Source organism: Xenopus laevis, chromosome 1L (assembly GCF_017654675.1).
Source record: "Xenopus laevis strain J_2021 chromosome 1L, Xenopus_laevis_v10.1, whole genome shotgun sequence".
NCBI lineage: Eukaryota > Metazoa > Chordata > Amphibia > Anura > Pipidae > Xenopus > Xenopus laevis.
Window position 1 is genome coordinate 2,039,093 of NC_054371.1, and position 16,346 is coordinate 2,055,438.

Sequence of the window (16,346 nt, forward strand, 5' to 3'; positions counted from 1 at the left end):
TACAGGCTGAAGCACGAGCCGAGACTAGGGTGCTTGGCATTGGTTCTAGATTTAGGGTCCCAACCATTACACAGGTCCCCTTTACCATTGGGCATATGTATCTCAACTGTCAATGGCTTTTATTGTTGTTCCTGCAATGGATGGACTGTATTTATTCAACACTAATTAACTATTTAGTAATTCATGTGAGAGTCACTATATGCATGTTTAATTGAAAAATAATCAGATTCTGTTGCCAAACACATACATTTTTGTATTCATTTCACATCTCAATAAGATTATATAAAATTTAGGTAGAAACATAGAGGCTAAAAGTCCAGCACTTGAGGTGAGTATGGCAAATATCTCCACACACACAGTGTTTTTGCCTTTGGTGCTCAGATAGGCCGGGATCATTGTGATCCAAACACTGCAGAAGAGCAACATGCTGAAAGTGATGTACTTGGCCTCATTAAAACTGTCCGGTAATGTCCGAGCTAAAAATGCTAAAACAAAACTAACAGCTGCCAGAAGCCCCATATACCCAATAACTGAGTAAAAGCCAATAGCTGAGCCCTTGCACTGAATGATGATGGTTCCAGGGTAAGTGTGAAGGTCCAGTTCCTGAAAGGGAGGAGAAATGGCCAACCAAGTCATGCAGATTATTATTTGAATGGATGAGCAGAACAAGACTACAGAATTGGACAGTTTGACTCCCACCCATTTTCTCCATGAGCTCCCTGGCTTGGTGGCTTTGAAAGCAACACAAACCATGATAGTCTTGGCCAGGAGAGAAGAGACAGCTATGGAGAAGGTGATTCCAAAAGTGATGTTACGCAGCATGCAGGTTATATCCACAGGGCGACCGAGGAACAGAAACACACTGAGGAAGCTCAGCTTGATGAAGACAACGAGGAGGAAGCTCAGGCTCCTATTGTTGGCCCTCACTATGGGGGTGTCCCTGTGTATAATAAAAACTCCCAGTATCAACAGAGATATAAGAAAAAATAAAGCTGTGGTAGTCGAGAAAAATACAGACATCACATTGGTATATGATAAAAAATCTTCAACCTTTGCAATACATTGACTCCTTTCCTCGTTGGGCCATTCCATTTTTGGGCTGCAAATGTCACTGTCTGTGAAGGTAATAAAAACAAGAGTTGAGTATAATGTCATGGAGAGTGGTACATATAAATGGATGTAAGGTTGGACTGTATTGTTTAGGCCATGAATAGAAACAGGAAGGATGTGCAGGTCTCTCTTGTGCTGCAGTGGTGTCATTTTCTAAAGGAAAACTATACCTTCAGAATGAATACTGATATTTTTATCATCATATGTGATCTAGTAAAGAATTCTATCAAATTGGTGTATACAACTCTTACCATGGGCCACCATTTTGTGATGCTCTGTGTCCTTGTGCTCCCTTAGCTCTAAGGAGCATGGGAGTAAGATACAGAGCCATGCCCATTCATTGGCTGATATAATTTAGTGTGTACGTGTGCACTTGATTTGTGTATAAGCATAATGAAGCATATGAGCTTATCAGAAACTCCCTGGCTTAGAGCCAGGGACCTTCTCATACTGACCACTGCTCCTCCAGGTTGAGCCATAGGAGGAACTGGTGTTTTAGCCTGCCATGTTATCTGGAAGTCCTTTCCCCATGATCCAGGTCAATTATGGGCTATTTAAGCCTATTACTGAGTTCCTGTCTTGTAAGTATGTTCCTTGCCCTGTCCTTGTTCCTGAATTCCCTGCTTTGACTTTGGTCTGTTATAGTGAATTCCTGATATTAACATACAGATGTGTCTTGCCTCCATATGTTTGTGAGTGGTAGTTACTCAGCACATCAGCTTCTCACAACTAGTTTAACCAACAATCAACAGAGTGAGGACTTGCCTTCAGAGGCCTTGCAGTGTTTCTATTTGGGATTATCCAATGGTTTATGGTTTATGGCTATAAAACAGAAATATGTATTTGAATATTATTTATTTCATGTTTTACATATGGACTGTTTGATGCAATATCATTTATTGAGACCTGAAATGTTCAGAGTGATAGTTTCCCTTCAATTTCAGTTTCAAAAATATTAGTGTCAGAAATACATCTTTCCAAAACATGAACTTTCCAAGTTCTTGTAATCAAGTTTTTTTCATATAATCAAATGCAACCACCTTTGATCCCATTAGCTCAATATAAGGTTGCCAATATATAAAAACACTGCTGTATTTGCAGTTTTCCCACATTCCATCATAAATAAAATTAAGACTGTGCTTTCAGAACAGTATAGTTAAGAAAATAGACATTGTGTCCAAAATACATCCTAACTTGCATTCAGACTTGGCCTCTTCTTCCACCCCTATTGGTCTTCCTAGATGGCCATAAGATAAAATGTAATTGTCATAAACCAACACTACACATCATTACAAAACACATTGCAGTGTCAGCATGTTTTTATATGTAACCGATCTTGCCAGATTCATTTAGTTGCCTTTTATGGGGAGGTGAGCAGCAACATCGACATTGGGATGGCAGTGGATGTGATCTACTTGGACTTTGCTAAAGCTTTTCATACAGTGTCACACAGAAGATTACTGGTTAAATTAAGGAATATTGGCCTTGGATAGAGAACTGGCTGACGGATAGATTACAAAAATCATTTTAATTGAACCTGTTTTGTTAGTGGAGTACCACAGGAGTCTCCCATTGGTCCTTTGCTTTTTAACTAGTTTATTAACTTATTGATTAATAACCTGGAGGGGGTCATTGAAAGTAGGCTAGTATGGGTATAATCTAGGTGTATGGAAAATGTTATTAATCTAGGCAATATTGTTACAAATACACTCACATGATTTATCACTGCACAGTTATTTTTTTCATTAATAGGGGTTATTAACTAAAGCTCAAATGTATCTCATGTTTTTATTAAAGCAAGCACAACCAAACTCCCATCCACAATTTTATCTTATTTATCAATAAAATAACTAAAAAAATTCGGAACGGGAAAAAACTATAAAATCAAGCAAAAGCACCCGAACCGATTAATTTTTTCAGCTAATTGCCCAGAAACCAAGAATTTGCTGGATTATCAGGCTAAACCCAGAGCAGACGATGATATGCTCAAATAGGGACCTCTCCCATTGACTTATACATGACCAAAAAAACTCAACCATAAAAAATTATGGTTTAGTAAATTACCCCCTTAATGTTATGAAACAGTGTATGTAATACAACTTCCTACTGAAAAAGGTGCTGTTGCAATAATACAACAATAAATTCAACAATGAATACATTTATATAATAATGAAGCATACTAAATTGTGAAATGTGAATTTATATTATTTGGATAATGAAATGAAGACAACATTTGAACCGCATAGAATGTTTTGGACATAAAATGGGGGTTGAAGATGTAAGAGTAGATGTTGAATTGGGAGATGAATCTGGGGGGTGTGGTTTCTTCCCCTTAGTAGGTTTGAAGTAAAAATCCCTTATCATTGGGTCAGAAATAACAATAATATTAATTCAGATATTAACTGTATACGTCACAGAAATAAACTATGTTGCTGTATCCCTCAGAGAGGAGGGGGAAATAACATAACTCTCTGAGGGATACAGCAACATTGTTTATTACTGTGAAGCTTTTGTTTGGGCAGAGGAGGGCCCTAAAAGAAGTTGCTGGATTTTGGGGGAACTTCAAAGTCCCTACTATCAGCAGAAAAGTTGGATACACAAATATGCTGAATAACACAGCAAATTTAGTGGTGAGGGTTGAATGCTGGTCCTTTTAAAAAGTTTTGACCATCTACCTAAAATTGAAGAAATTTGACTGATGAGACTCACAACCTTCTCTATCACAGCTCCTTTCATTAATATCTAGTGCCTTTCTTCAGGTGCAACATTGACGAGATATTCGTCCTGTGGTTGGTACTTAGGAGCATCTCAAAACATGTGTTGATGATATAATGTGTCCTCCACCAGAAGGTTAACTATGCATGAGAATGTTGGAAGCAACAATTTTCTAGATGTGACTGTGTATAAAGACTGGGCTTTCAACTGACTCCAAACTAGAATTTGACAGAAATCAGCCAATAGAATTTCTTTGTTAGGTTATACCAACAGTAGTTCTTAGCATTTCTCGAACTCCCATCCATGATTATAGAGGGATTTGGGTAAGGAATTAATTCCTGAGGACAGGAAAAGGGCCTTGGGAAATATTTCAATACATTTTCTAGAAAGGTGATACCCAGCGGAGTGTGCGGGCAGGAAAAGGGCCTTATGCATTCTGGGGGCCTCTGAGGATATCTGGTAAAAGAGAATGGTCCAAGGAGTGTCTTGCTTTGGTGCCCAATCTACAGGGTGAGCCAGGAGAGGTAAAACTGGCCCTTGCAGAATCTTCCAGAGAGAGTGAGCTGCCCAGAAACATAGACAAGGGTGTCTGTGTAAAGATGATTTGGGCTTGGCTTGGAGAAGAAGCCTAGAGGTCCAGCTATATAGGAAGAATCCTTCTTGCTCCCTGCCCAGCTTTGTAAGTTATGTCCCTAGTGTGTGATCCACCAGAGGAAAGTTATTGGAAGGCACCAGTGTCTGTTCCTCTGTGTGAGGACAGGTCCTTACTGTGAGCCAGCTACATGGGTACAACTGCCTTCTCCAAAGGAAATTAACTTTGGGGCAGGTAGTAGTACCTGGGGTGGATCAAGAGCATTTGAAATGGAGTGTGGGACTGTGGCTCTTTAAAGACTGTGCTAATGAGTTAAACAGAACCACAGGTCCCCAGTGCAGGGATTCTAATTGCATTCATAATTGTTGCTTGCTTCATCTTTATATAAAGTTTATTTTTTTTCCTGCAAAACTTTTTGTGATAATTATTTCCATGTGGAAATCCCCTGAAATGTACTCCTTAGTGCCCATTAGGTGGAGGCCAATACTGTGAATTCCAATTCCCCGTATATTTCATAAGCAAAGAGGTACAAGTGTGCTGAATTATCACAGGAATCATGCCAGAGTTAAAGTGAGTGTGATCCAATTCTACAGGAGTTTGTCAAGAAAGGGTTACAGGTACTGTATGATGGAGATTAAAGAGGAATGGATATGATCATACAGATGTCTGAAAAGGGCAGCACACAAAATTAGTCTGAATTATAGTTTAGCAGGATGTTCTTTTATTCCTTATATGTTTTTGGTTTATAGCTAAAACTAAGGGACAAAGGTCCACACACTCATTGTGGTTACTACTCTTGGTTACATGGTGTTTCTGTGCTGTTATTTCTTTGGGAAATCATTGTTTGTACTTTCCATTTTTATTATTTACAAGTTGTGTTGGAGATCTCTCCCTCAGGACACCAGATACAGTCATAGCAGCAGGTAAACATTCCAGACCTTGGGGCCTTTCTGAAGCCGGGGACACAACTGTCAGAGCATTGAGATCTGGGGACCTAATAAAAAGAAACATCAATTGCAAAAAGATATGCTCAGTAATGAGGTCAAATGGATTGTTGTCAGAAATACTGATAAAAGATTGACTGATTTTAGAAGCCACAGCTTTTTTGATGTAAGTTTAGCATTCATATGTAATAAAATGCAATACATTTCCACAGGAGCAGTAACCATGACAACCAATAAGATGTTTGCTGTTAAATCAAGACCAGTTAATGCTACCAGCTGATTGGCTATTGGTGATTAATCTAATAGCAAATTTTGCCTTTTAGTCTCAGTTCATCCATCTGCCTCTAACAACCGCCTTTTGCTTTGGGAGGAGCCCTCCGCTACTCAGATGCCCCACGTTTCTCGTGAGAGGACCAAAGGGAGGAGTTCTGAGCAGGCAAGGGAACCAGGGTGTAAGAACAGATGGACGGGATCAATCAGTGCATAGTCAGGGACAGACTGAGATCAATACCTTGAGAGCAGCATAATAACAGAATCGGTATCCAAGTCATAGTCAGGGGCAGGCAAAAAGGTCAGGACAGGCAGCAAATATCAGAGTCAGAAGCAGGCAAGAAATCACACATGAAAATCAGATCCAATTCACAACCAGGATCTAAGCAAACAGAACCTACGTTGGGAAGTGTGTTCTTGCCCATGGCCCCTTTAAATATTAACATTTTGCTCCACATGCAATGACGTCACTGTGCATGCGCACAAGAAAGACCTGATTGCAACGATTGTGTGCACTTGGGTCCTGCAGGCTTCCCAAATGCCTTCACACTGGACCACCAGGGACCACTAGACCACCAGATACTCTTACATTACTGCCCCTCTAGAGGGGGCCACCAGACTCCTAGACTTATTGGGAAACTTGGCATGAAATAGGCATGAATATCAGAAGCAAGAAACCCAAGATCTCTCCTCAGGACCATAACCCCTCCAGTGTACTGGATACCGTAATTTGCCTCGGGATAGGCGAGAGTCAATTCGTTTCTGTACTAATTATTCATAACTGGAGGAGGAGAGTGCTGATGCACAGATCTGGCAGACTTCAACAACGAAACATAAAATTATTATTAAATTTACGTTTGGGCTGCAGTTTGAGATGAACAGAAGCAGGATTAATAATGTAAGAAACAGAAAAAGGACCAATAAATGTTGGTCCTAATTTAGCAGAAATAATTTTCAAAGGAATATTCCTAGAAGACAACCAGACTTTATGAGACATTTGTTTGTGGGTGATAAGCAGTAGAAAAGGACAATTCAGTGGCCATAATCAATCAAAAAGCCCCCCAAAATTTGGAAAGAAATTGAACCCCTCTATCCGCAACCAAATTCAATGGAGCACCATGAAATTAGAATATACAGATGCAGCCAGCCTGGTTTGTACGTTTGGCACGCTGTAACTAAGCTGGATAGGCGCCCTATTCGCGCTGAATGAAGATCCTCGCGCTGCCTTGATGAAGCAGAAAGATTTCCACTTCGTTTCCTTGAACTGCAATTCTTTAAACAGACACCAGGTGGCGCATGGAACACTTACGTCATAGGACAGAACGTATTGCAGAGAGAGATCCTTCTGGTGTGCAAACTTCTCATGTCTAGCACTGAGCTCTATTGTAGCCTAATGAATAGGACTTGAAAACTGCAGGTCTTGAGTTCAAAACCTGTAACATCTACTTTTTTTAATTAATGTTTTGTAAAGGGCAACTAAGCCCAGTATTGACAAGCCACTTTTAAAGGGGAACTAAACCCAATATACGAGATCACACTTTTTATAGGGGAACTAAACCCAATATATGAGATCACACTTTTTAAATGGGAACTAAACCCAATATAGGACATCCCACTTTTAAAAGGGGAACTAAACCCAATATAGGACAATCCACTTTTTAAAGGGGAACTAATCCAAATATATGACATCCCACTTTTTAAAGGGCAACTAAGCCCAATATACAAGATCACTCTTTTTAAAGGGGAACTAAACCCAATATATGACATCCCACTTTTTAAAGGGCAACTAAACCCAATATCTGACACCCCACATTTTAAAGAGCAACTAAGCCCAATATAGGACAATCCACTTTTTAAAGGGGAACTAATCCAAATATATGACATCCCACTTTTTAATCGGCAACTAAACCCAATATATGAAATCCCACTTTTTAAAGGGCAACTAAACCCAATATATATCATCCCACTTTTTAAAGGGCAACTAAGCCCAATATACAAGATCACAATTTTTAAAGGGGAACTAAACCCAATATATGACATCCCACTTTTTAAAGGGCAACTAAACCCAATATCTGACACCCCACATTTTAAAGGGCAACTAAGCCCAATATAGGACAATCCACTTTTTAAAAAGGGGAACTAATCCAAATATATGACATCCCACTTTTTAAAGGGCAACTAAACCCAATAAATGAAATCCCACTTTTTAAAGGGCATCTAAATCCAATATCTGACATCCCACATTTTAAAGGGCAACTAAGCCCAATATACAAGATCACACTTTTTAAAGGGGAACTAAGCCCAATATACGACATCCCACTTTTTAAAGGGCAACAAAGCCCAATATATGAGATCACACTTTTTAAAGGGGAACTAAACCCAATATATGACATTCCACTTTTTAAAGGGGAACTAAACCCAATATATGACATTCCACTTTTACTCTTTCAAGTAGTACTTAAATGTCACCAAAATCACCAAATTTAGGAAAGGCTTGTGACTTGGTGCTTTGGAGTACAAAGACATGCATACCCAATTTGGATTTGCAGGAATGTGTACTTTCCAAAAATATGTTTTTTTGGGTTGAACTCACTTTTTTCTACTTTTGCCCCCCCCCAGTGATGTAAATGTGTTGATTTTGCAGTACTTGAAAAGACCAACCATATGGGGGGTCTTCATTTTGGGGCCTGTATATACCACGTGCTTGGGGTGCACTTATATGTATTGGGCATCCCACAAATCCAAACTTATGTGCTGCTGCCCTTAGTGCCTACCATTGACACAAAGCAGAACAGCAGGAATTGGGCTGTTGATGTTACCTGCCCACCCCCTCTCCACCATGTCTCAGTGTCCTGCTGGGAAGTGTAAACTGTAATTAGCATATGTTAAGAAGGAAACAAAAAGTAGCAGCTAGCTTTCTGATTGTTGGGATTGCCTGTGAGAGGAGTGGGGGATGGTTTAGAGCAAGGTGATCTCAAGTTACAGCTTCAGACAAGCATGTGAGGAGTCTCAGCAATGGAGCTCTGAATTACAGAAAACCTGTCTCCCATAGACTCCAAATAATCCAAATTTTTAACGAATGATTTCCTTTTTCTGTGTAATAATAAAACAGTAGCTTGTACTTCATCCCAACTAAGATATAATGAATCCTTAGGGTAGGGGCACACGGCAGATTCAGGTAAATTTAGTCGCCTGGTGAATTTGAATTTGTAAGTTCGAGTGCATAGGATAGACTTGCAAATTTTAATCAAATTTAAATTGAATATGATTCAAATCTTTCACAAAAAAATTAAAAAATCTTTTTTCAAAAGTCCACCAAACTACTCCAAATTGATTGTAGGAGGTCACCCATAGGATAGAACACAAATTTGGCAGGACAGGACTGCTGCTTACAATGGGGATCAGATAGGATCTGTGCAGCCACTGGGACAGAATGTTCTGTTATACAGATAGCTAGAATCTCAGCTGCCATAAAGCAGGACAGGACTGCTGCTTACAATGGGGATCAGATAGGATCTGTGCAGCCACTGGGACAGAATGTTCTGTTATACAGATAGCTAGAATCTCAGCTGCCATAAAGCATTACAGGACTGCTGCTTACAATGGGGATCAGATAGGATCTGTGCAGCCACTGCGACAGAATGCTCCATTATACAGATAGCTAGAATCTCAGCTGCCATAAAGCAGGACTGTTGCTTACAATGGGGATCAGATAGGGATTTTTATTTAAAATAAAAACAATACAAAGCATAACAAAATCAAAGTATATCAAAATTACATTATATTACAATATGTACATTATTTACAAAGAATTTGACCAAGAGAAATCAAAGTTCAACCAATTTTTTTCATTTAAGCTTTTTTTCTGAATCTCATTGACTTTAATAAACACATTTTCCCTTAATATTTTACTTATTGTTTGGTCTATTGATTGATTGTCTTTCCCAAAGGTTTTCATACATCGGATAGACCACAGATGGTATCGAATGACTGACAGTATAATAAATACAGTCTCTTGGTTATAGCGGTGCTTCCTATGAATGATCCCATAGGCTCTTTCTGCATAGTCATTAACACATATATTATAAATACCCAACACCTTCAGTACACCCTCATATAAACTGTTTGACACCGAACAATCCACCAAAAAGTGCTCTTGACTCTCCTCCACCCCACACCCCCAGGGACACTCTTTTCTTACATGACTCAGATATTTCATGTTGCCCCGCACGTACAGCTTGCCCTGCAGTGTCAGCCAGGAGTTATCAACCAGTTTTGGGGGGAGTCTCACGCTGTTTAAATACTTTAGTATCTCCTCCAGGGTTTTGCTGGTACAGTCTCTTATAGCCAGTGGGACAGTAAAGAAGGAGGTTAGTACCCTGGCATAGATTTGCTTCCTTGGGGTTGATGTTATTTCTTCTGCCCCAATGTCCCACCTCTTTATTAGCTTAAGGGCATGGGCAATGTGTGGTGGGAAATAGCTCTGTCTTACACGGACCTCTTTCGCCCTACCGCCCTGCAGCCAGTCCACGATAAAAGACGATGCCCAAGACCTGATACAACTTTCCCACAGAAAGCTTGTTCCTTGAGTCAGACCCCCAAAGTTAAACTTTAGGAACATGACACCAAAGAAGGTCACAGGACAGACCATCCCCAAACCTCCCTCTTTCCTCTGCAGGAACGTTACCCCTCTTTTGACTGGGTTTAGCCTATTCCCCCAGATCATCTGGAAGAATAAGCTATAGACTCGAGCATAGAAAGATTCTGGCAAAGGGAACACACAGGACACATACAAAAACAACGGGATCAGAAAAGTCTTGATAAGGTTAACTCTTTCCCTATAGGTCAGCTTCCACCCTTTCCAACGCTGAACTTTTGCCAAACCGGTATCCAACTTCTCTTCCCAATTTAGCCTGGCATTATCTTCCCTCCCAAATTTAACCCCTAGTATTTTTACTTGAGAGGAGGCAACAGGGAAGGTTCTTAACTCAAAACTGGGCTCATCCTCCAAACTCCACAAAGCTTCCGACTTTTCACTATTGACCAGAGACCCTGAGGCCTCTAAGTAGCTTCTGATGCAACAGGAGACTCTCTCCACCTCTTCAGGCTTTGAGATAACCACCGTCACATCATCCGCGTAGGCCACCAACCTCAGGCGCTGACCACTGGGTGCACAGATACCCTCCAAGTTACCTTCCTGCAGCGACCTAAGAAATGGATCTAACGCGAATGCATACAGCAAAGGACTCAGAGGGCACCCCTGTCTTACTCCTGCCCCAACCTGGAAGTCTTCACCCTGCCAACCGTTAATCAGTGGGAAGCTTCTCGCCCCTTTGTACAAAACTTTTATCCAACTAATGAACTGACCCGGGATACCGTATTTAGACAAAACAGCCCATAGGTACTGGTGATTCACCCTATCAAAGGCTTTTGACTGATCTGAACACAGAAAGTATTTCCCCCACCTATGAGCTTTGCATAATTCCAGAGCCTCTCTAATAGTAAAAACAGCTCCAGAAATGCTCCGCCCCTTCACCGTGCAGAACTGACAGTCAGACAATAAAGTGCTTGAAAATAAACTTAAACGAAAGAAAATAACCTTTGCGAGAATCTTTCTATCTGTATTGAGCAGGGCAATCGGCCTCCAGTTCTCAATATGCTTCTCGTCCTTACCTTTTGACAGCAAAATCAAAGAGGAAAACTGCATAGATGGTGGGAGGTCTCCTTCCTGTAAACAACAGTTAAACACCTCAACAAGTGCCGGAGCCAACAGATCTTTAAAGGTCTTATAGAATTCTGATGTTAAGCCATCCAGACCTGGAGCTTTCTTATTCTGCAGACTCTCTTTGCCAACTTTACCTCCTCCTCCGTGATTTTAGCTGTCAAGGGGGAAAAATCCAAATTATTTGTGTCAGGCCCTGGGGTCGTCTCTAAGAAAGCTGTCATCCTTTCCCTCTCCAAAGTTCTCTCCCCAAACAAAGCAGCATAGTAGGATCTCACGACCTCCACTATTCCCTCCCTTGTCTTTTGCTCTTTACCCTGGAAGTCAATGAGACCCCTCACCAGTTTCCTTTTAACTGACTCTTTACAGTTCCTAAAAGGATCTGGGGAAATTTTCATCCCAGAATCCCTCTCAAGAACCAGAGACCTCTGGCGGCTGTACTGATACTGCTTCATTTGGTTCTTTAACTGGGTCACTTTTTCCCCCACCACCCCATCCGAAATATAGGACTCCAGCTTCTTTCTCAAGGACTGGTACTGCCATTGTCTATTTCCCTCCCTTTTAACAGATAGGGACTTGAAGAAAGCCCGAAATGACCTCTTGGCCTCTTCCCACCACTGTGTTGGTGAATCATAAAAAATCATTTTCGACAGAATATTTTGTACAACAAACTCACAAAAAGGTTTTTGTTCCTCATCCTTTAGTATTTCTAAACCTAACCTCCACAGACCTTTACCAACCCCCAGACTATCTGATACCCCATATTCAAAGAAAAGAACCAAGTGATCAGAAAACCCCACTTCAATCTCCTTAACCCCTGAAAAAGGGGCACCAGCCTTAATATAAATCTGGTCAATTCTACTACTGCGGGAGCCACAAAAATACGTGTGCTTGGCCTTCCTACCCCCTTCAGTAGCCACATCTACCAACCCTGCTGTTTGGACCACCTCATTGAGAAATGCTCCCTCATATTTCCTATACATACCAGATCTATCCCCTGGCCCTGTCACTTGGTTGAAGTCCCCGGCTAGGATGACTGGCATTGAGGTGTGCAAATATTGTCTCATTTCTCTTATGAGTTCCTTCCTCTCCACCACTGATTGGGGCCCATACATATTAATTAATCTTAGATCTTCCCCTTCTATCTTAATATCAAGTAACAAACACCTGCCCATTTTAACCTCCACCAACCTCTTAACTTCAATTTGCCTGTCACCATTAAACAGAATCCCCACTCCTCCCGCCTGTTCCTCTGCTATGGACCAAAATGAGGGCCCTTTCTGCCAGTCTCTTTGCATTGTAGATATTGTATCTATTAGTTAGGTGAGTCTCCTGAACAAAAATTATATCTACCACCAAGGAAAATAAAAACTCAAATGCTACCAATCGTGCCTTGGGAGACCTAATGCTTCTCACATTAAGGGTACAAAAAGAAATTGGGGAACCCATCATGTTTTAGGGAGTTTTGCTGAAGACTCTTCCCCTCCTTCCCCACATCTCTTAACTTGCATCCCCTGAGATTCATCCCCTTCTACAAAAACCAGAAACTCCTCCTCAAAGGAACCTCCTTCCCCAGAGTCTCTCTCCTTCCTCTTTTTCCCCTGCTCTTCCACAGTAACTTCTAGAACTTCTGGGATTCTTGGAGTCTGGCCTGCATCGGGTTCTGGGGATATTCTTCCTTCTTTTGTTTTTCGCCTTTCTTTTCTTTTTCTTCTCCTCTCTGTCCCTTTCTTCCTTCTCTATCTGCCTTTCTTCCTCCTCCTCCTCCTCCTCTGCCATCTCCCCCCAACTCTTCCCACCTGGGAGGGTAAATCTGTTTGATGTGCTCACACCTGCCTTAACAACCATCTTTCCCTGTTGTTTATTCCCCTTTGCTCCTACCACAGTCCAGTCCTCCTTCTCTGTCCCTTTCTCCTTCCTTTCCTTTCCCCTAGTTTCCTGAGGGACTGCAGGCTCCACTACTCCTTCCACCCTGGTCTCCAACTCCATTTCTTCCTCATGCCCCCTCCCCTCCTCCCGCTCCTCCTGAAATTCCCGCTCCAGATTAGGGCAATCTCTGACAATGTTATGCCAAGCATTGGGGCAGTCCCTGTGTGTATGACCCAGAGCATTACATAGGTTGCACCTGACCTCATTACATTCCTTGCTGGTATGGCTTTTAGCACCACACAGAGCACACACCTTGGTTTCACAGTTAATGGCCAAGTGTCTGTTTGACCCACACTTAAAGCATTGGCGAGGTTGGCCTGGGTAAAAACAAACCCCCCGTTCTCTTCCTATGAAAAATGAGTTAGGGAGGCGCTTGGGGACATTGTAATGAACCTCTAGTTTCACTTGGGCTTTCCATCCTCCTGCCCAAAAACCTTCCTCATTATAGATCTTGATGAGAGGGGTTAGTACTGTGCATTGTCTCTTTAACCAAACAAGGATATCCTCAGGGGGGACTGATTAGTGTTTGAAAATGATGGTTACATTTTTGGTTTCAGGACGTGAGATTGGGATTGCCTTAAAATTTTCCCACTCTTTTGTGTTTTTCTTTTGGTCATAAAGAGCCCAAAACCTCTCCATCCCCTGGGACAATTTAAAGCTGAGATCATATTCAGTAACAGAAATATCAAGAAAAGCATTGACATCATTGGTAGTGAAACCCATAGACTCTTTCACCAAGTTACGTGCCACATATCTCCAACCTGGGAATTTGTCTCGCTCCCCCTCCCATTTAATTCTCACCACATTGCGCCTCTTAAACACCGGCCCATCAAAGGATCTATTTAGCCCAGATGAGTTAGCGAACAGCCTCCTCCTTTCCCACACATTCACAGGTGCTTGGCTTCTCTCTTGCCCAACCTCTGGAGCAGCCTTACTGCCCCCCACAGTCCCCTCTCCCATCCCCCCCACACCAGCACTCTCACCCCCCTGTACCCCTTCACTCACAGCCTCTCTCTCACCACTTGCCCCACTCACACCTGCACTCACACTCACACACTCTGGCTGCACAACAACATTCCAAGCAATGTAGTGTGGATTAGCACACCCACCTTCTAGGTCAGCAAAGATATGCCTGGGTGCACGTGGGTGGAGGCTCGGCAACCCCCCAAAGCAGTAGTGTAGAAAGAACCTCACGGCACACAGGTCTGCATGAAGTTTTCAGTGATTTATTGAAGCGGAGTGCACTCCGCTTCAAGAAATCACTGAAAACTTCATGCAGACCTGTGTGCCGTGAGGTTCTTTCTACACTTCTGCACAACAACATTAGCAGAGATATTAGAGGAAACTTTAGAAGAAAAACGTTTCCCTTTTTCCATCTGCTCAAACCTTTCCCGGTTCTTATAAATCTCTTCCCATGGTTTAATTATAAGGAAAGTCTTTTTAATTTCTTCCTCCAGTTCCTCCAACTCTTTATTGTACATAGCAGTCTTTTTTATTCTCTGCCCTCTTAACTCTCCAGTCGCTTTGGCAGCCAAACTAAGTTCTTTTGCAATCACATTATTTAGTTCTTTTTTCCTCTGCTGCAAAAACTCCATAGTCTTTAGAGCTTTAGCAATTGCCTCCTGATTTACAGAGTCTTTAGAGGTGGAGACCCCAGAAAAGTCTTTAGAGACACAGTCTGTAGCAGCAACAGTCTCATTAGAGGAAACCCCCTCCCCCACACAGGCAATTAAGGAAAAGTCAGTTTGTTTGTTACCTGCAGATTTCTCCTCCAGCACCTGTAAAGCCACAGTCTCTGCCAGGTAGTCCCAGTCCATGCTTGCCTCCATTCCTCCCTCTGCTGAAGCAGCAGCAGTCGGTGCCATTTGTGGGGGGGTTCCCTGATTCTTTGCTGGAATCTTTCCTTTCTTACTGTCTCTGCTGGACTCTCTGCAGCTTTCACTGGGTGGGCGGAGCATCCCCTTTGCTGTGCACAAGCCTGTCTCTGCTTCCAAAATGGCGTCCTCCTTCCCAAGCACATGGCCGGCCTCCATTACAGCAGTGCAGCTGGTACCTATTTTCTCCCTCAGCTGGGGGTCACTGTCCATAGCAGCAGCTGCTTGTGTGTCAGTACAGCCGCTTGTACCTTCCATTTCCCCCAGCAAAGCACCGCTCCCCTCTGCTCCCTGACTGATGCAAATACCAGACCAGGGGCTCCAGTCTACGCTGGCCACAGGACTTTCCTCCTCCATAGCTATGGGGGACCTGCTTGTTCCTTGGGGGATGCTCTCTGGGACACAGGTAGCTTGGGATTCACCAACCTTTGCTGAAGCTCCAGATGCAGAGACTTGTAGTTCCGCAACATGTTGCACAGGGGGCTCAGATGCCGCAAACCCAGACAGACTTGACTCAGGGACCTCATCCAGCTTTTCTTCCTCCTCACTCTCCACAGACACCTCCTCCACCTCCTCCTCCTTTGGCAAAACTTTCCCTTTCTTGTTCACTTTCTTTACAGTAGCAGCCATTTTCTTTTCTGCACCAACTACAGCTTTCTGGCTCACTGCTCACCTGCTGGATCCCAGCCTTGCTCGAGTATTCATTGCCCCTGCTTCCTCAGTTGGGGGCAACTTCTTACCCATTTCCAAAAATAAATAAATAAAAAAATCAAACAAAAATGAAAAGTAAAGGCTATAAAGCCGCAAAAACAGGTGAGAAATCAACCTCCCCAAACCCAGAAGGGCCTGGGTAAGTCAAGATCACAAGTTCTCTCTCAAAATCACGAGCTCTCTCCAAACACGTCTGCTCCCTACGAGGATCAGATAGGATCTGTGCAGCCACTGGGACAGAATGTTCTGTTATACAGATAGCTAGAATCTCAGCTGCCATAAAGCAGGACAGGACTGCTGCTTACAATGGGGATCAGATAGGATCTGTGCAGCCACTGGGACAGAATGTTCTGTTATACAGATAGCTAGAATCTCAGCTGCCATAAAGCAGGACAGGACTGCTGCTTACAATGGGGATCAGATAGGATCTGTGCAGCCACTGGGACAGAATGTTCTGTTATACAGATAGCTAGAATCTC

At 42.3% G+C, this 16,346-nt stretch overlaps 1 protein-coding gene across 1 annotated transcript; it reads right to left on the reverse strand.

The window, feature by feature from the left end:
• Positions 1-1,144: 1,144 nt before the first annotated feature.
• LOC121401526 lies at positions 1,145-16,118 on the reverse strand. Its single transcript, XM_041586617.1, has 2 exons — positions 15,039-16,118; positions 1,145-5,411 (listed from the first exon to the last, which is right to left on the reverse strand). Exons 1-2 carry the CDS (start codon positions 15,784-15,786, stop codon positions 5,389-5,391), a joined length of 771 nt encoding a protein of 256 aa, XP_041442551.1. The 5' UTR covers positions 15,787-16,118; the 3' UTR covers positions 1,145-5,388.
• Positions 16,119-16,346: the final 228 nt, after the last annotated feature.